This window comes from Gopherus flavomarginatus, chromosome 2, assembly GCF_025201925.1.
Source record: "Gopherus flavomarginatus isolate rGopFla2 chromosome 2, rGopFla2.mat.asm, whole genome shotgun sequence".
NCBI classification, from domain to species: Eukaryota; Metazoa; Chordata; order Testudines; family Testudinidae; genus Gopherus; species Gopherus flavomarginatus.
Window position 1 is genome coordinate 61,197,644 of NC_066618.1, and position 21,227 is coordinate 61,218,870.

The 21,227-nt window shown below is 39.0% G+C and overlaps 1 protein-coding gene across 6 annotated transcripts in view; it reads left to right on the forward strand.

The window, feature by feature from the left end:
• Positions 1 to 21,227, forward strand: part of LOC127044110 (ATP-binding cassette sub-family B member 5-like) — a 248,281-nt gene that overhangs the window by 188,923 nt on the left and 38,131 nt on the right. For 4 of the 6 annotated variants that reach the window (XM_050938572.1, XM_050938573.1, XM_050938574.1 and 1 more), the window contains 13 exons: positions 54 to 114; positions 584 to 734; positions 2,957 to 3,011; positions 6,173 to 6,364; positions 9,754 to 9,925; positions 11,430 to 11,554; positions 11,643 to 11,820; positions 13,218 to 13,331; positions 13,749 to 13,859; positions 14,620 to 14,745; positions 15,916 to 16,119; positions 17,326 to 17,496; positions 19,220 to 19,381. In XM_050938572.1, the coding sequence (XP_050794529.1) occupies positions 54 to 114; positions 584 to 734; positions 2,957 to 3,011; positions 6,173 to 6,364; positions 9,754 to 9,925; positions 11,430 to 11,554; positions 11,643 to 11,820; positions 13,218 to 13,331; positions 13,749 to 13,859; positions 14,620 to 14,745; positions 15,916 to 16,119; positions 17,326 to 17,496; positions 19,220 to 19,381 (1,822 nt within the window). Of the gene's footprint in view, positions 1 to 53; positions 115 to 583; positions 735 to 2,956; positions 3,012 to 6,172; positions 6,365 to 9,753; positions 9,926 to 11,429; positions 11,555 to 11,642; positions 11,821 to 13,217; positions 13,332 to 13,748; positions 13,860 to 13,991; positions 14,746 to 15,915; positions 16,120 to 17,325; positions 17,497 to 19,219; positions 19,382 to 21,227 lie in introns of all 6 variants that reach the window. The other 2 variants (XM_050938577.1, XM_050938576.1) reach the window with 2 other exon arrangements.

Consider the following 21,227-nt stretch of genomic DNA (forward strand, 5'->3'; position numbering starts at 1 on the left):
TGTGCCAATCTTGTGAAAGTGGAAACATCCCGTGTTTAATTTCTATTTTTCAGGAGACACAAAGAAAAAGAAGAAAAAAGCAAACCATCTGAAATCGTTGGTCCAATCACAATTGTAAGCAAGAATATACTTGTAATGATAGTAATTACACGTTGGTCTAGTACACATGCAGTGAAATGTGAGTTTTCATGTCTTCCAAAGTCATATTATCCCAGGTTTGTTGCGTTCATTTTTGTCCATCACCTGCTTTGGAATTGTAGTTAACTCTGTAACAACTAAGTACAAATGCTGTTCTCCATCCATGTGAAGCACTCCCAATGCCATCTGTAGGCATTTCCTCCACACAGGGTAATGTGGGAGAGATGCCACTTGAACTTTTCTATACCTCTTTTATATTTCCATTGATGGTGATGTGACATATAATCCAAAATACTGTTCTAATGTTAAATGAATCAGAGCATTAACTTCCTAACATTTTATTGTAAATAGTTTATTTTATTAACATTCAAACAACCAGGAAGCCGTACTGGTATCCACTGACTAAAATAATCTGATATTTACTTCTTTTACTCATTCCCGTCAGTTTCGATATGCAGATGGGTTGGATATAACTCTTATGGTCTTTGGAACAATAGCAGCACTACTGAATGGAGTTTGCCTTCCTCTGATGTCACTGGTTTTTGGTGAAATGAGCGATGGCTTTGTGAGTGGTTGTATATCCCAGGAGAGTTTACGTAAGGAAACAGTTCATATACTTTATTTATTTTGCTTTTGTTCGTATGTTCCTCTCCCCTCGCCCATTTATTTCCTTATGATCACCTTAGTTTTCCTGTGAAAAGAAGGGCTAAAAGTAAGTCCAATTTGTCTGTTGTTTTTTTTTTACTTTATTCCTGTAGCAGAGCTTGGCTATGTGGGTGTTTTCATGGCTAAGTAATGATCATCCTTACCTGAGAGAAAAGTTTGGGAAGCAGTAAGTCTTCATGTAAATGTAGTAGTTTTCTTCGGTTTCTTTAATTTGTTTAAACTTCACTCATCGTGACCATTCATTTTATTGGTGAAATTCATCCCTTGCTACAAATCTCACACAAGGCTTAATAGTCCTTGAGAGGACTTAAGCGGTGTTGCAGGCCTCTGCACAGGGATGGATTCCACCTTATGACAATGGCAGGGTCTTCATGAAGAAATGCTTACGTGGAAGAGTTACTTATTTTAATAAATTCCGATCCCACTTGATGTGCTCTACAAATAGTGGTGACCCATTAATATTCTTCAAGATATCACTAGCTGTGTTGCCTATGGAAATAAAGGTTTCTGCTCTACTTTGTTCAGGTTGATGGTGCTCAGTAACTTAATGTTATAACCATGGTCCTGGAGCCTCTTTCCCCACTTTATTTATGCAGGTAGAGGATAGTACAAAAGGGCAGAGCTGGGATAGGGAACATGGAAGCAGGGGGAGGGAGCATTTACCTCCCTCAGTGGATTCTATCACCTCAAAGAGAAGGGCAGAGCACATAGCCCATGGCAACAAGACTTCTAAGAGCTCTTTGCTACCAGGAAATCCAGACAATGTGGGGAAAAGCCGTCCCCGGAGTAGCTAGTGATCCACGGGTTTGTGCTTTGTAAACACATTTAATTCTAATAATAAACAATAGCATCTTATTTTTTATGGTACTCAAAACCAGAAGATCACCTGCAACATACAACAGCCTGAGAGGGAATTTTCCTCTTCTTGTGCTCTTTTTTTTTTAAAAAAAATGCAATTTTTTTTTCTGTTTGCTGTATTACTTTAGGAATTCAGTTGTGTTTACTACCATAGCCTAGAGAGACACTATGATTCCTAGAGAATTAGTGGGATTTTTAAATTGGGAAAACCTGAGCAACTAAGGGGGGAGGAATTTTAATCCGATATAAACAAAAACACCTGTGTAACTCAAAGGTCTGAAAAAGAGCTGTGAGAAGAAAAGGTCTCTCCATAGGAGATTCAACATGGGTGCCTCTTCAATTGAGAGCTGAGAAATCCCCAACTTCAGCCCTCTGGCTATCTAATGTATGCTCCTGTAGGAGAGAGAAGACACAACTTGACATTTCTGATGTTGAAAAGGTGTTTTTAGAGCTTAAGTTTTACCTTCTAAACAACCACCATCTTAGCTTATGTAGGCAAAAGTGGATGTAAACTGAGGTAAATCTGGGCTAAAAAGTATTACCCTGCCTAGCATGAATATCTTTGTATGATTATTTTCAGCTATTCAGTGTTGCATTTGAGTATGGGGGGAAGGGGGCGGGCGGCAAAATCCACATGCAAGTGAAACACAGGCATATAATTCTAATGGTGATATGATAATGTGGCAATTACTGAGTTTAACCCCTTTGCTGCTGTATGTCAGGCACAAAATAAATGAAATTGGCATAGCAGGTATGTTACAACTTCCAATTTCAGTGGGACGTTGTAATAAATGGAATGATACTGCATGTTGTCACAACGCATACTGGTGTGGAGAACCAGCAATGAAGAGTTAAAGGCGGATGGTGCAAATAATGAACAACTTACATTGTTGTGTGCGGTGGTGGTGTAGCCGTGTTGGCAGTGCTTAATTTGTGCCAGGGCTGAGCCCTGGCATCTCTAGACTTTGCACTTCACAGCCTCAGCACCTCTGGGTTTGCCACGTCAGTTATAAATGTAAAAAAAAAAAAAAAAGCTTGAGCCTCAGCACCTCTTTCATTACAAATTAAACATTGCGTGTTGGTATCAAGATATTAGAGAGAAGGTGGGTGAGGTAATATCTTGTCTCTCTCACCAAGCTTGTCCAATACAAGCTTTTGAGCTTACCCAGAGCTCTTCTTCAGGCCTGCTCTGAGTAAGCTTGAAAGCTTTTCGGTATCACCAATAAAAACATTACCTCACCCACCTTGTCTCTCTAACAACTTACATAACTTTTAAACATCTTTTTTTTTCCAGCAAGTTCATTGAGCTGCAATCAGTCACAAGTGCCCTTTGAAGAACAAATGACAGAGTAAGTTCAAAGTAATTATTAACTTTGGGTTGACTAGCAACTGTTAAGTATATAGCAGATACCGACTCTAAGTAAACTGTCTGTGGAGATAGTTAATAGCATTAGATAGAAGTTGTTATTCATCACCTTCGCCCTAGCTGAGAACCAGACTTATCTGCTGTATTGAATTATATCCCCATGACAACTTTCCCTTCTGTCCCAACTATTTTATTTCATGAGTAAAATAAAATGAATGAACCTGATTCTCTGCTCACGTACATTGCTGTGAATCAGGGATAACTCCAGCCGCATTGATTGGTGTGACGCTGATGTAAAACTGAGGGAAGTGACAGAATGGGAAGAAATAGCTGAGTGCCGTGGGGAGCAAAGGATGGGATTCCAGGAGCTTAATGTATAATTGTGAAGTAATGAATAGCCATTTAAACTCATTAACCTCCGAAGATGTAGCATTTTATTGGCCTTTTTCATAACGATGATGAAAAGGTTTTAATCTTGAGTACAGATAAGGAAGGGAACTCTGACCAAACAGTAATAGGCCTTAGATTCATAATGTATATTGTGCAGAATCAGCTGAGCAATGAGAGGTCAGCAGAGGACAGAGTGGAGAATCTGATAAGGGAGAATCTACTGCTGCCCTTCTGACTCCTGACTGGAGGGTGATGTAGGACAACCAAGAAGGGAAGGTGCTGTTCAACTGTGCGCGGGGGTGGGGAGGGGGGAGGGACCTGTAGGAACAGCAAAGGAAGCAGTTGTTTCTAGTGTGAATGTGGTAACTGAGCCAGGACCGGGGCATGCTTGGGGCAGCACATTTCCAGGGGCGGCATTCCAGCCATCCTTTTTTTTTTTTTTTTTTTTGAAAAATACACCAATGTACAAAAAAAAATAATATCCAGTAGTGCGATAGGAGTGTGACATGGAAAATATCATGTCACGCCATGACATGGTCACTCATAAGGTGAACGTGCATAAATGTTAACTGTTATTGATTAATTAAATCAGGAAGCACAATTACTTGTATGTACTATGCTGTCCTATCGGCGCCATTCATGCCAATTTCCATGTCACATTGGTGCCAGTGATTATGGGGCTAAAATGCCAGGACGAAAACAAAAATGACTTTCTGGTGCTGCCTACTGGCAACAAAGAGAAAAACGGCAAAAAGAATTAGAAAAACTATCTCATATTTCAAAAAAGTATTTTTTAAAAGTCCACAATCAGGGGAAAAGCTCTAAGCAGTGCATTGAAAGTGATTATTCATCAACTGAGGAAGACCAATCTATTGTATTTTGGATGTAGCTATAACTTCCCTTGAAGAAATATTTTATCAGTTGCATAGTTATTGTGAAACATTTGATTTTTTTTACCATATTAGAAACATTAAAAATCAGTTTTCCAAAGAAGGCCTCATGAAGCACTGCCAAGAGCTACATTTAGTGCTTGGTACTGATAATGCTACTGACATTGGTGGAGTAGAATTGTATGATGAATTAATAACTTTATCTGAGCTAACAAGTCCTAAAACTTCTCCTCTAAAAGTATTACAATTTATAGCAAGAAATTATTTTTTTCACTCCAAACACTGCTATAACATTACACATTCTTTTAACTTTACCAGTATCAGTGGCTTCTGGTGCGCGCATTTTCTCAAATCTGAAATTACTAAAAAATTATTTGAGGTCCACCATGTCTCAAAATCATTTATCAGGACTCGCATTAATTTCAATTGAAAGTACCATTGCAAAAAATTTAGATTTCACTGAATTATTAACAGACTACGCAAGTATAAAAACCAGAAAAATTCAGTTCATATAAATTCTTTTAATTTACGAGTAACTGGGTGCACCGCAAGATACTAACGTTTTTTATTACAGTGCATAGTTGAACCCAAATTGTTTGTAATTGTGATTTTGTTAAAATTAAATGAGTACACTAGTAGGAAATTGTTTTATTTCACTAACTACAAATTCTCTGTTTTCATTTTTTTAAAATTTTAAACAGTCAAAAACAAACCAACAAACAAAAATTGCAAAGTGCAAACATGTAAAAGCCAAAACAAAGGCAGGGAGTGGCCAAAAATTCTTTTGCTTGGGGCAGCAAAAAACCTAGAGCTGGACCCGGACTGAGCTGGGGTTTCCAGAGTTGGTTGTGACAGGTTGGGTCTGCCTCTGTATAAGAACCACAAATCTCACCTACGCATATAGATAGTATCATGTTCATAGCGTAAATCAGGGGTCGGCAACCTTTCAGAAGTGGTGTGCCAGATCTTCATTTATTCACTCTGATTTAAGGTTTCACATGCCAGTAAGACATTTTAACGTTTTTTTTAGAAGGTCTCTTTCTATAATTCTATAATCTATAACTAAACTATTGTTGTATGTAAAGTAAATAAGGTTTCTAAAATGTTTAAAAAACTTCATTTAAAATTAAATTAAAATGCAGAGCTCCCTGGACTGTTGCCCAGGACCCGGGCAGTGTGAGTGCCACTGAAAATTAGCTCGCGTGCCAACTTTAGCACGCGTGCCATAGGTTGCCTACCCCTTGCGTAAATAAACAAATTACATCAGACCTGACTCCTAGACATCAGCTTCTCTCCAGATACAGAAACTGACCTGCTGCAAAGACCTGAAATTAGCCACCACGCAGCCAGGGGACAGCAATATTATCTGCATGTCAGAGGCCTGCACAGAGTTGAGTGGAGTCATACCACTGTGAAGGAATCAGGCTTCAGCTTTTACTAGATAAATGTCTGTGGTTAACATCGCCACAGGAATTTGAGATTTTGCAGTGAAACTTTTAGGTCATGTCTACACATACAGTGGTGCAGCTGTGCCGGTACAGTTGCGCCACTGCAGCATGTGTGGTGAAGATGCTCTGTACTGACAGGAGAGCTCTCTCCCATCAGCATAAAAAACCCACTCCTACAACTGGCATAAGCTATGTCTGTGGGAGAAGCGCTGTGCACACTGGCATTTACGTCAGGCTAACTATTTCATTCGGGAGTGGAATATTCACACCCCTGAGTGAGATAAGTTTTGCTGACAGAGGCAGTAGTGTAGACATAACCTTAGAAACAAAATTAAATAACCTTTTTATTTATAATAATAACCAAGTTCCCTTTCTTCCAAGTTGCCACAACTTAAAATACTTTTTTTTTATTTAAGGTTTGCTTTATATTATGTCGGTATTGGAGCGACTGCCTTAGTGTTTGGCTACCTACAGATTTCCTTTTGGGTTTTGGCGGCAGCAAGGCAAACAAAGAAAATAAGAAAAACTTTCTTCCATGCAATTTTGGGACAGGAACTCAGCTGGTTTGATAGCAGTAATAGTGGAGAGCTTAACACACGTCTGACGGAGTAAGAGTTTTTGTATTTTGTTTGTTTAGGGCCTTGTACTGCAGCCCTCAAGTAGTCCCAGTGAATAAAAATTGTAGAACTACGTCCTTAGTCAGTTTTTAAGCCTTCTGAAAGCATTTCTCTTTGTTCTTGTGCCTAAGCCGTATATATTTCCACTGAATGTGAAATTCTGGGTAGAGCTCAGCAAATGATCTTTTTTTCGATTTTGTTTTGTTTTTTGTTTTTTCATGGTCAAAACAAAAGATCTGGGGAGAAAAATAATTTAATGTAAAAAAACCTGATGTTTTTGTTGTTGCCAAAATGAAAATAAGAAATCATTTCTGGTCAAATGAAACATTTTGTTCGACCAGAAACAAAAACTGAGTTTAACCAATCTAACTACATTTCTAAACAAAGCAGTATTTCAAAATGAAAAGCTGAAATGTTTTGTTTAGAAAAGATCAAAATGAACCTTTTGGACATTTTTTTTCCATTTTGTATTCACCAAATTCAACCTGAATTCCCAAATAGATTAATTCAACCAGAAAATATTCACCCCGCTCTAATCCTGGACAGTTAAGCCTGTTTTCATTAAGAACATTTTGCAGTGGTGCGATTATTTAGTGGTGACTACACTGGGGCTGAGTGGGGACTAATAGGCTGCACCTGTGTAAAGTGGGCCTTTATACTGGTGTTTTGTGAGCTAATTCTGCCATCAGTTTCACCATTGGGAATGAAGAGTAATTCTTGCATTCACTTGAGTTACTGTGAATTTACACTAATGTAACTGAGGGATGTCTGCATTACTTCAGTTACCCTTAGTATAGTGCAGCAGCAGAAAGGATTTTTCCATCACTATAGTCCATTCACCCCCTTGAGGTGGTTGCTAGGTTGATGAAAGGTTTCTTCTGTCATCATAGCAGACCCCACACCAAGGCATAGGCTGGCTTAACTATCTCTCCCTTAAGTGTGAAATTTTTCACAGCTCTGAGCAAGGTAGCTGGGTCAACCAAAGTTTTTAGATATAGACCGGGCCTGAGATCTGAACTTGTCTACAGCTTTAAAGACAAAGAGGCAGGGTGCTCTTTCCCCCCTATTACAGGAAATATGAGCAGACCCAACCTTAAGTCATGTAAAGTGCACTCACAAATTGTGATAGGGTAATAAATAAATAAAATTAATAGAAGTCTGCCTGACCTCGACCTTGAGCCTGCAGACACTCATGTGCTTAACTCTACCTGAAGTTAATGGGATTATTCACATGCTTAAAATTAAGCATATGCGTAAGTGTTGTGGAGGATTACTTTGTACATTCCTTGCAAATAAACAAGATTGCATCAAAGGTAGTTGGCTCCATTGTTCCACTTAGGAGGATAAATTGACATTCTGCAAGACCCCAAATTTTTTGGCTAGCCACTTGGGCCAAAAGGGATAACAATAATAATAAATACGAAGTATAAGAAGAACAAGAAGTAGGACTGTGCTACAACGTGTGTGTATATAAAAATTAGGGCTGTCAATTTAATCACAATTAACTCATGCAATTAACTCAAAATATTAATCACAGTTTTAATCGCACTGTTAAACAATAGAATACTGATTTAAATTTATTAAATATTTTGGACATTTTTTCTACATTTTTAAATATATTGATTTCAATTATGATACAAGCAGCAAAGAATCCTGTGGCACCTTATAGACTAACAGACGTTTTGGAGCATGAGCTTTCGTGGGTGAATACCCACTTCCTCAGATGCATGTATTCACCCACGAAAGCTCATGCTCCAAAACGTCTGTTAGTCTATAAGGTGCCACAGGATTCTTTGCTGCTTTTACAGATCCAGACTAACACGGCTACCCTCTGATACTTGAATTATGATACAGATTGCAAAGTGCACAGTGCCCACTTTATATTTTTATTACAAATATTTGCACTGTAAAAATGATAAAAAAAACAGTATTTTTCAATTCACCCCATGCAAGTACTGTCATGCAATCTCTTTATCATGAAAGTGTAGATTACAAATGTAGAATTTTTTGGGAGGGAGTTGAGTGCAGTTATGTAAAACTTTGGAATCTAAAAGTTCACTCAGTCCTACTTCTTGTTCAGCCAATCACTCAAACAAGTGTGTTTACATTTGCAGGAGATAATGCTGCCTGCTTCTTGTTCACAATGTCTCCTGAAAGAGAGAATAGATGTTCTCATGGCACTGTTGTAGCCGGCATCGCAAGATATTTACGTGCCAGATACACTAAAGATTCATATACCCCTTCATGCTTCAATCACTATTCCAGAGGACATGCGTCCATGCTGATGATGGGTTCTGCTCGATAATGATCCAAAGCAGTATGGACCGACTCGTGTTCATTTTCATCGTCTGAGTCAGATGCCACCAGCAGAATGTTGATTTTCTCTTTTGATGGTTCAGGTTCTATAGTTTCCACATCAGAGTGTTGCTCTTTTAAGATTTGTGAAGGCATGTGCCACACCTCATCCTTCAGATTTTGGAAGGCACTTCAAATTCTTAAACATTTGGGTCAAGTACTAGAGCTATTTTTAGAAATTTCACATCGGTACCCTCTTTGTGTTTTGTCAAATCTGCAGTGAAAGTGTTCTTAAAATGAACAACGTGCTGGGTCATCATTTGAGACTGCTATAACATGAAATATAGGCAGAATATGGGTAAAACAGAGCAGAGGACATACAATTCCTCTCCAAGGTGTTCAATCATAAATTTAATTCACATATTTTTTTAAAGTGTCGTCAGCATGGAAGCATGTCCTCTGGATTGGTGGCCGAAGCATGAAGGGACATATGAATGTTTAGAATATCTGGCACATAAATACATTGCAATGCCAGCTACAAAAGTGCTGTGCAAATGCATGTTCTCACTTTCAGGTGACATTGTAAACAAGAAGTAGGCAGCATTATCTCCTGCAAATGTAAACAGACTTGTTTGTCTGAGCAATTAGCTGAACAAGAAGTAGGACTGAGTGGACTTGTAGGCGCTAACGTTTTACATTTTTTTAATTTATTTTTGTACATAATTCTACATTCATAAGGTCAACTTTAATGACAAAGAGATTGCACTACAGTAGTTGTATAAAGTGAATTGAAAAATACCATTTATTTTGTTTTTTTTACAGTGCAAATATTTGTAATCAAGAATATAAAGTGAGCACTGTACACTTTGTATTCTGTGTTGTAACTGAAATGAATACATTTGAAAATGTAGAAAACATCCAAAAATATTTAAGTAAATGGTATTCTATTGTTTAACAGCATGATTAATGGTGATACATTTTTAATCACTTGACAGCCCTAATAAAAATGAGAGAGAAATAGAGATAATATAGATATTACTCCAAACTATCTTCAGCTGAAAAATTGTTTTTTTTCTCCCCCTTAGAGACATTAATAAAATCAATGATGGCATTGGAGACAAAGTCGCTCAGCTATTTCAAAACATGTCAACGTTCACAGTAGGCATAGTGATTGGCTTTGTAAAGGGGTGGAAACTTACACTTGTGATTCTGTCCACAAGTCCCCTCGTAGTACTATCAGCAGCTTTTTGTTCTAAGGTAGGCAAGATTTTAAAGATTAATATGTAACAGATTTCTTGGGGAAAGGGAATTTCATGGAAACTGTTTTTGCTATATACTTGCCAAAATTACAGTTATCGAAAAGCTCAGATTTCCACTAGTGAAATCCTGGGACTTATGTGTGAATGAATGTACATTTTGATCTCTAAATTACCAAATTACATTTTAAGTGTTAACTTTCCTTTAGTAGGAGTTTAAGAGCTGCTCACAATTGCTAAGGGCATGGTTCATGAAAAGAAAAGAAGCTAAAAGAAAAATGCCTGATTTAAAAAAAAATAGTTTATTTGCACAGATAGACAGAGTACTCCTCTGTGATGTAGGAACTATAGGTTCAAGTCCCTGTCCTGATTCGGAGCAAGGATTTGAACATAGGTTTCCCACACCCCAGCTGAGTGCCTAATCACTGGCTATTCTGGGCCCTCTCTCTACCTCTCATTTTCATCAGAAATCGTATTCTGGACCTGAGAAACCTTCTGGACAAAAGCTGTGTTGAAGCCAATATGTTTCCATGAAAGGTTCTGCTTCAGTGAATCTGTTTTCTGTTGAAAAATTTCTGAGCAGCTCCAGTAGTACATTTGAAGCTAGAGTAAAATAAAATTTTACAAAAAATATTTAGCCTGAAAAAGATATATTTAAGGGAAGTAGGTATATTTCTTAGTCTCAATTTTCTTCTATTGTTAGTGATGGTAGTAGACTTGCAGTAGCATCTAGAGGCTACAAGCAGTATCACCATACTATTAGGTGTTGCGCGCACACACACACACACACACACACACACACACACACACACACACACACACACACACACACACACACACACACACACACACACACACACACACACACACACACACACACACACACACACACCAAAAAGATAGTTCCTGTCCCAAAGACTTCACAATTTCAGTAACAGATTATTTGTAACAGGTAGTGGTCCTCCTAAACATATGCCTTTATGATTTTAACATTGTCTTTTGATATCTTAAAATGTATAAATAAACTTGAGAAGATTCAATAGCCCTCCCCTTCTGGGCCTAGCATTTTTTTCCTGGCCTCACCTGGCCCAGAGCAAGGTCTCCAGGTGTGGTGTTGGGAATCCCAATTAATGAACATCCCTGCACTCATCCTATTTAGGTAGGTCTAGTAGACTGCCAGGACACAGTTTATAAAATCGCAGATCTTTATGCTTCTAAGATACATTCCATAACACGTTCTGTACATATGGAACAGCATTTAAAATGTTTCCTATGGGTCCAATTCTGTAAACATTACTGGGATAGTGCATACTTACATCTGCATGGTAGTATTTGCAAGATTGGATACTTTATCAGATACAGAATAATGACCCAGGCAGCACTTCTAAAGATCATTGTGAATCTGGCAGTTCTGAGCTCGGAGAAATAACATAATAAATGTGAGGTATAGAGCTACTCTCAATTTGTTTGAGAAGTTCACTTCATTCTGCTCCTATTGACTGTAGATGATCATCACATTAACCAGTAAGGAGTTAACAGCCTATGCCAAAGCAGGTGCAGTAGCAGAAGAAGTCCTGTCATCAGTGCGAACTGTTGTAGCCTTTGGAGGACAAGAGAAGGAAATCAATAGGTCTGACTCTCTCAATAATTAATGTCTTTTTTAATTTATGACTTTGTCTGCAGCCACAATGACTAACATATGTTTATCTTTTTAACAGATATACAAGTAAACTAGGAGAAGCAAAAAACGTTGGTATAAAAAAGGCTATTGCTTCTAAGCTGTCTCTTGGGTTTTTGTACCTAATTATAAATGGATGCTATGGCCTTGGGTTTTGGTATGGAACTACCTTAATTCTTGATGAGAATACTGGCTATTCAATTGGGACTGTCCTGGCTGTAAGTGTCATATTTTAACATCAGTGTCTTTCTACGAACTAACTTCATTGTGAAGGTAATGTTGAGTATATGATATGGTGGCTATAGGCAAGGACAAGAGATATTATATGTATGGAGAATCCACAACCTCCCAGGAGCTGGATTCTTTCTATAACTTCCTGCAGAGCTGGTTGTGTTCTGTAAAATATAAGTTAAAATTAAGTTCCTTGCCCTTTTGGTTATGAAGTTGTGTTTGGATACCAGGGTAATGGGCACTAATATAAGAATTTAGATAGGCAGAAGAGACTCTTCGCCACATAACTGGTTTACTGTTGTCTTTTTAATGTAACAACAAAGCAGAAGTTTGAATTTATATAAAAATTTGTCTCTGCCATATTTGCATCTCTTCTGTGTTTGTTTTCCATGAACATTCATGCTGTTTGTTTTACCACCACAAATGTGCATTGAAGATGAATGTTAAATTTACTTTCCAGAAGCATTCACACCAGACACAAGGATTATAATAATTGTGGCCAGAGAACAGAAACAATACCGTGCGACTATATGACCAATCACCACTAAACAGGAGTAAATGAAGTTAATTGCAAACATAATCAGACACAGATAATGAGATAATTTAAAATAACTAACAAATTAGAGAAAATCATAATCTGCTCATGGATCTTCCACAAACAGAAGAGGAGGTGAAATTTGCATAATAGATTCTTCCTCAAAAATTATGTGATGAACTGTTAGGTAGGGTGGCTGCATGTACTCCTCACATCTTGTGTTTCTATTCATTTGAAAGATATTCTATAGAATAAAGTTGAAAGTTTGACTATGTGGAGTTTTTAATTGTTTGGAAAAAACTCTATTTACTGGTTGCCTTAAAACTCAGAGTAATAGTGGGGTTTATGGTGTAGTCAGCTAAAGATATGTTGGACTTTCACAGTGTGGTTTGCGGGTTTTCTGAGTTTTCTGTAAAACTTGATCTAGCAGTGGTAAAGGCCACTCACGTTAATGAGCCAGTACATATTTTTCAATGACCTTTTTGTATTTTTAACAATATTTAGTGTTAAAATATACTACAATAGAGACAAGTAGAATAGAAAACAAAAATAGTCCTTTCCTTTCTGTTTTATATAGAAATTCCATAGAATTTTGCCAAAAGTCCTTCTCAATTTCTATTGCTCCGGACTGTAAGGTATTGTGCTGGCATTCCAATGTTTAAACTTCCTCTTTTCATACTTGGGAATGTCTTGTGAATGACACACCAATGCTGGGGCTGATCCTGCGGTCTTTTCTGAGGCATAGCTCCAGTGGTCAGAAATGGGAGTGTTGCCTAAATCAAGACTATAGAACCAACCTTTAATTTTGGATTTGTTTTCAGTGTTGGTTTCCTCTTCTTCCTCCTCTAGGTTTTCTTCTGTGTAACTTTTAGTAGTTATTGCCTGGGCACAGCAGCACCACACTTTGAAACTTTCTCTATTGCTAGAGGAGCTGCCTTTAAAGTTTTCAAGATCATTGATCAGGTATGGATCCTTCTACTCTGTCCTCATAATTGGGCTAGTATCTTGCATGAGAGCACTAACAATGCCAATAGAAAAATAAAGTAGTAATAAGCAAAAAGCCATGGTAACTGTCACTGAAAAATAAAGGAGGAAAAATTAGTGTTTGCCAAAAGGAAAAAGACCAAACTGGCTTAGCAAGAAACATTATGTTCAGGCTCTTAAAAGGACATTACAAACAATACAATGCAGTTACCAAAGCGAAGTAACTGTGGCAGTTAGCCTTAGATTGCAAACTACCCAATGCTAAAACAGGTGTGGTGTTGGAGATGTTTTAAACTGTAGAATAAAAATATGAAATATTCAGGCTATAATGATATCTCCCTCAATTATGCATTTGTAAATTATTTGCTTAAATTTTAATTTTTTTCCACTCCCCAGAAACCCATTATAGATAGTTTTTCTTCAGATGGACACAAACTCGATCACATAAAGGGAGCACTTGAATTTAATAATGTACAGTTCAGTTATCCTTCAAGACCAGATGTCCAGGTAGGAGAAACACCTATTCTGTGCTGTGTTGTAGTCACAGTGACCACAACTTGAAATATGGCGTGTTACTTGTGTATTATCCTAAAAGAGTTGTGTGCTTTAGAGGACAGGATGGCAGATTGGAGTCAGGAGGTTGATTTGAGTTCCAAGCGTAGAGAGGAAACATAAAAGAAGGCATGAAGAAGAGTGTTGGAGAAGAAAGTAAAAAGGGGTTGTTAGCCAATGGAATGTTTGAGCTGAGTGAGGCAAGAAAGGTGTGGCCTCTAAAGGAGAAGAGAAGAGAGATTGGAAGAAGCAAAGTTATGCAGGGTCCTGAAGGTGAGCCCACGGGCTTGAATGTGATGCAGGAGGCATGCAGGAGCCAATGGAAGGACTTCAAGAGGGACTTAATGTGGTCAGAATCATGTCAGTAGATGACTTTTTGCTGCAGAACACTGGATAAATTAGAGTATGTGAGGTGTCCGGAAGGGCAGGTTCCAGCAGTTGAAGTATGAGATAAGATCAGAGCCAGAATTTGCAATGGGAATGAGTGCATTTTGAAAATATAGCAGGGATAAATCTGACAGGATTTAGTGACAGTTGGGTGACCAGATGTCCCGATTTTATAGGGACAGTCCCAATTTTGGGGGCTTTTTCTTATATAGGCACCTATTACCCACCCCCCCATCCCGATTTTTCGCACTTGCCCTCTGGTCACCCTAAGTGACAGAATCTCGTTAATTTGGGATTGTTCTACATTTTATTTTTTAACTACTACAAGGTTTTGAAAGGCCTTACTCTGAAAATTGACTGTGGACAAACGGTGGCATTGGTTGGAAGCAGTGGATGTGGTAAGAGCACAATGGTCCAGCTGCTTCAGAGGTTTTATGATCCACAGGAAGGAATGGTGAGTACAGCCATTCTAGAGCATAGTACTGTTTACATGGGTATTAAAATAGTAATTTACAAAGAATTATAGCTATACACATCCTCAAAGGAGACAAGTGGGGGATATTGTACCCAACTATAATACATAAGATTTTGAGCCAATCAACCGCTGTTCCTCCCATCTGATGCTGGGAGATTTAACAAAAGTCAAACTCTTACAAAGTGAGCCTTGCAGCCCTCAAAGCATGGATCACTTGGAAATTACATAAATCACTAGCAGCTTTTTGAATACTGTCGTGTGTTTTCTGTTCTGAGCAGCCTCACCCTTTACATTAGGAATTTGTTGCAGATGTTGGGCTTGGATTTAGAACACCCAAACGCAGACTGTAACAAAATACAGCCAAGCACACTCCACCCTGGCTCCAGTGTCACACAGTCCTGTGAGAGTGCACATAGAAGACCGGTGTTCATCTCAATGATTGCCTGACGCTTATATCTGTCCTCTCCTATTTGCTATCCAGACAAAGAATTTTCATGGGCATTTCTGAGCACAGCTAAAGTGTAAAGTGCCAAACTTTGTGTTACCTCCTCCACCATATGGATTAATGATCTCCCATTTAAGATACATGATGGTTATTCTTTTTCTCTTCTATCGTCCTTGCACTATGCTTCATGCAGGCCTTAGGGTGTGTGTCAAGAAACCATAATACCATATGACTGGTAAGCAGAGATGGCCTCTGCTGGTTTCAAGTTTTCCTCTTCTGCAAAAATGAAAAATATCTCCAGCCAACACTATGTAAGGAATAGTAGGATTCAGATTGAGGGCCCCTTCCTTTTTCCTTTACTTTGACCTTACTGCAGATGTGGTGCCGGCAGAGGCAAATCTCCACTTAGTGTATGGAAACATCTGGCCAAGGACTATTTCTTCACTGAAACAAAAATAAATCCTCACTTTTCTCATGAATCCTAAATCTGCCCTAACAAACTGAATGAGAAGATTTTGTCCTAAACATTTGTAAGTTTAGAAAGATTCAAGAACAGTAGTGTCTTTTTGATCTGTGTTTGTACAGAACCTAGCACAATGGGTTCATGGTCCATGACCAGGGTTTCTAGGTGCTACGGTAATACAAAATAAGAAGAAAAATAATAATATACAACCTCAGACTCTCATAGTCTTTTTTTTCTTTAGATCACCGTGGATGGACATGACATAAAGTCCCTTAATCTGAGACATTACCGAGAATTCATTGGTGTGGTCAGTCAGGAACCTGTTCTGTTTGGGACAACAATTAGAAACAATATAAGATATGGTCGAGAGGATGTAACTGATGAAGAAATTGAGAATGCAGCAAAAGAAGCAAATGCTTACGATTTTATCATGGAGTTTCCTGATGTAAGTATGATACTTAAAATAACCTGCATTCTTAGAAATGAACTGAAATAAAGTGAGATATTGAGGTATGACCATAAAAGAAACCATTTGTGTATTTGTGTGACAGAAGGAATTTCCAGCAATTGCAATGTTTCTCTAAATTCTCGGAAACAGACATCTAAGGAAATGGAAATAAATCCGGGCTGGGGTCAGGGGAGGGATAACTGTGAATCCAAAAGCTGGAAGCATAGATGACTCTGATATAAATGCATCTTAAAAGTAAGAACTATGGTTGTCTTTCCTTCAATCTCAGCCCCACGTTGAGGGACAGCTGCCCCTCTACAAAATCACAGAATATGGGTAACCAAAACTCAGCAACAGCTGATAGATGTAAGCAGGGAAACATTGTTTTTTACAGCCACCTTGTGGCCTTGAGTAGAAATTGCAGCGTCATTCAAAATTTGTATTTTTAGACATATAAGGTGGTGATCAGGGTAGTGCTTATGGCACAAAGGCCCCAATTCAACAAGGCACTTGAGCATGTGCATGACTTCAGGCACATGAGTATCCTCCCTGTCAATAGAACTACTTATGTGCTTCATCGGGTGACCAGCTGTCCCAATTTTATAGGGACAGTCCCAATTTGGGGGGCTTTTTTTTATATAGGCACCTATTACCTCCCACCTCATCCCAATTTTTTTACACTTGCTAGCTGGTCACCCTAGTGCTTCAAGTTATGCAGGTGCTTCAGTACCTGGCTGAATCAGGGCAGCAGATCTAACATATTTTTTTGAGGGATGCTGTGGCTGAGTGGATAGGATTTGGGTCTTTCACATCAGAAACCTGTGTTCCAGTACCAGATCAAGCAGAAACTCCCTTGGGCTGCCCCTCTGGTCCTTAGTACCTCATCTGAAAAAATTCCATGACCACCTACTTGTGGGAACGTTTTTGCTACTGAAAGTGACTTTGTGTAGATTTCATTTCAAATGGGATTTGTGTCCTGCACTCTGGGGATCAGACAATATATAACCTCAGCTTTCATTTCACTAAGGTGCTCCCTTGATGCATAATTATCTTGCTCTCACTGTGGGCCTGATCCAAAGTCCATTGAAATCAAGGTTGGGGGGGCGTGTCTTTCCATTGACTTCAGTGGACTGTGGATCAAGCTCTATTTAGTGGTTAATTGTCTATACTGCAAAACTGATGGTGTTGCTGCTATTTTCTCAGAAATTCAATACCCTTGTAGGAGAAAGAGGAGCACAGATGAGTGGTGGCCAGAAGCAGAGAATAGCCATAGCTCGAGCTTTGGTGCGCAACCCTAAAATTCTCTTGTTAGATGAGGCCACATCTGCCCTGGATACAGAAAGTGAGTCAGTAGTCCAAGCTGCACTGGAAAAGGTAAATGCTGGGTTACTGACACAACCTCTAGTACCACCTTCTTCAATCAAATATATATTTTTTTTCAAAGCAAGGAAGAGATGAACAAGATTATTATTGTACTGCAATGACAGGGATGATTTACTCAATTACTGCCAAATGCTGCCCATTCTTCAGGTGTAACAATGCTGTAGCCCCACTGGTAACAACAGTAACCATGTGGTAACTCTCACCATGGCCCAATCCAGCAGTGAGGCTCTACATGGGTGAGCCTCATTACAAGACTGGGATCTAAATCACTAAGATATAATGAATGTATTGTTATGTGGTTATGGGGCCCAAAAGTTGCCCTGATGCGCATGCAAACCCATTGGCTACCATCAGATTGTAAATAGGGTACAAATCATTGAGGGCAAAATTTGCCCTTTGGAAAATAATTTGTCACAGTTAGAGCTTTTAGAATTATCATCTTGCCCATTTCTTGAAAATTAATTTTAAATACACAAACATCTGAATTGGTACAATAGATATTTCTGTACTTTCAGATCATCAGACCAATGCTAACAAAAATGCCAAATGGGGTATTAAGAAGTGCTACAGTAATGTTAATCTTTTGAGTGTGTAAATCTTGATACCTTCTTGTTAATGCTTTTCATAGAGATGTGCACTGCCGAAGAAGTGTGCATTGATTATTATTCCACTGCATGTCACCCATGGCTACTCCCTCCAAAAAACAGATCCTCAGCACTGATGAACGATTTGTCTACATGGCACTGGCAAAGTGCACCAAAGAGGTGTGATTTGTGAAGCGTAGTACAGTGTTGTGCTCTAATTGCCCGTTAAAAAGTACCTAGTTCATGTTAATATAGTCCTGTTTCAAATGGGACTACATGAATGTGAACCAGGTATCTTTTAGGGTATGTCTACACAGCAATTAAACACCTGTGAGTGGGCCTGTGTCCACAGACTTTGCTTGTGGGGCTCATGCTGTAAAACTGAGGGTAGACATTTGGGCTTGAGCTGGATCCTGAAGTCTGGGACCCTCCTCCCCATGCGGTCCCAGAGCCTGAGTTCCAACCTGAATGACTACACTGCAATTTTATAGACCCACAGACTGAGCCCCATGAATCTGAGTCAGCTGACCTGGGCCAGCCTCAGGTGAGATATTGCAGAGTAGATGTATCCTGGGTGTCTTTATGCCATTCTGGCAGCAAAGAAGGCACTTAGAGAAGCCTCAAGAAGACAGTTAAGAGCTCCCAGAGTTCAAGAAAACTCCTGGGAGGTGTGAGGCTAGCGTAGCTAACTTCATGCTACCTGGACTCCTATATAGAGGCATGTTGGGGCCAGAGCACATGTTGCTCCATCTGCATTTCTGCAAGGAATCAGTCCCTATGAGACTGTTCCACATGGCATAACCTAAAGCAGCTCGGAGTTTAGCTTTTTTAATTTTGGATAGAATAATTAAAGAGAGAGAGAATCAAGAAAATCAGGCGAAGCAAAACAAGCTTTCTGAGTTTGTTTAGTGTGGATGCCGGCAAGCAGGTCTCCTGTAGCTCAGCAGAGACAGGACCAGGATATGAAAGGTTTTAGTTGTCAGTTGTGGAAAAACTCATGGATTTTCAGGATGTTTAGCAAATGAAATCGATGAGAGGAACTACAGTCTCAATATGACCAATTAGAGTAAATTACACTAAATCTTCAAGCCACAGGGGACACAAATTACAATGTGGTTGTTTGTTTACAGGCCAGCAAAGGTCGAACCACTCTTGTAATAGCTCATCGGCTTTCCACCATTCGGACTGCAAATGTTATAGTGGCCTTAGCGGATGGTGCTGTGGCTGAAGTAGGAACACATTCAGAGCTGATGGAGAAAAGAGGGTTATATTATTCACTTGCAACAGCACAGGTACCTTACAAAGATACCAAAGTTTTTCTGTGAAAGTCCTTGTTTGTGACATATCAACTTCATTTATTGAAAATAAGTAGGTTATGCATACACTAGTACATGCATTAAGTTCTTTACTCTGCCAAGAAGTGAGAGGCACTATGGTAACTAAAAGCCAAATCACCGTTTCCTGCAAAAAAACAAGATTGTTCTGTTCGTACATGTCACTGGGGTTTGCTCCTCCCCCCAAGTGTCCCCAAACCCACAGATACCCCAGGATGTGCTGAAATCAGGCCCCCTTCCCACTGTCCAGCTTTCTTGTAGCTTAGCTCCTTTGGCAACTGCTGTGTGTGGAATCCCAACTAAAGGGGTGGCTGGAAGCTTTCACAGCACAAAAGTGGTTCCAAAGAAAAGGTAACAGTCTAGTCTGTAATTCTATTTCCTAATTTTGATGTTGGATCCACACTATGCACAGAATCTGTCAGAATCCAGATGCCCCCTAACGGCTAGACAACCAGGTGCTTGTACAATTACAATTGTAGTGCAGGTGTGTATATACACCATTTTCAGCCTTTTTCCCCACTGTTGCTCTAGCAGCCAGGGCAACTTCAATGGTAGAAAGGTGCTAGCGTACTGTAGGCAGAGCACAGGCATTTTTACTACCATGTTCTCTATCCAGGGTTAGAATAGAGGCTGATCTACCTGGTTCTGTCACTGTTGCTAGCCCAACTATGAGAGATGTGCTAGTAGTTTTGTTTAATGGAGACAAGGCCTGAACTGGCACTAAGGCGGTGACAGTGGAACAATTTTAAAGCAGTTTCTTTCATACCATTTATGTTACCGTGGTTTTAAAACCACTCCTGTTAACAACACAGTTTAAGAATGGCCAATAGATAAAACTAGGCTGTTTTTAAGCCATATTTTAGAAAACTCTTGAATATACTTTGAAAATTGTTTGGTTTTAAAACACAGTTTCAAGACGAGTATGGCCTGCTCTGACCCTGGAAATAGTATTTTAAACCATCTTAATAGGAAACTTTCTTATAGGCTATACTTTAGAACTGTTGTACTATCGTGGATTCTTTCATCTGTGCAATTCAGAATCAACCCACTTTGATACTTTGGGGGTGTGGGAAGATAAACTAGAAGGAAATTCAGAAGAAATTGTTTCAAAATACTAGGAATGAAATCTTCCCTCTATCAAAGTTGATATGAGTTTTGCCTCTGACTTCAATGGGGCCAGGATTTCGACCTAAAATAAGAGAACAAACATGTTTTATCATGAGTTTTGCAAGCCATTTAAAAAACAGAATTAAAACAATATGTCAAAGTATTTTTGAATGTATTGTTTGCTTACAACCTTTTGGGCCCCGTTCTGAAAGAGGCAGAGCAACCTTATTTCTCATGGAAGTCAATGGAAGCTCAGAGGAATAACTGCACAGGATTGGGCTCTTTGGAAGAAAGTGAGCATAGCTTCCTTAATGCTTGGCATAAAATGTTAGCTTTTTGCGTAAACATGCAGAGAATACAGAAGATGCCAGTAGCTGGATTTCAGGACATGAGGAGTGAGAATCCAATAACTAGGAGAAATGCTCTTATGTTTCTGCCAAATAAGAGTATGAGTAGCAAATTTAGTCAGAGAACTAAATCCAAAATAGCAGTCAGGGACTCAGAACCTACATGACACTGCAGATGGACGTGGAGTCTACCTAGGGTGACCAGATAGCAAGTATAAAAAATCGAGATGGGGTGGGGGGTAACCGGTGCCTACATAAGAAAAAGCCCCCAGAATCAGGACTGTCCCTATAAAATCAGGACATCTGGTCATCCTAAGTCTACCTAATGCAACTACACTGATCTTTTGGAT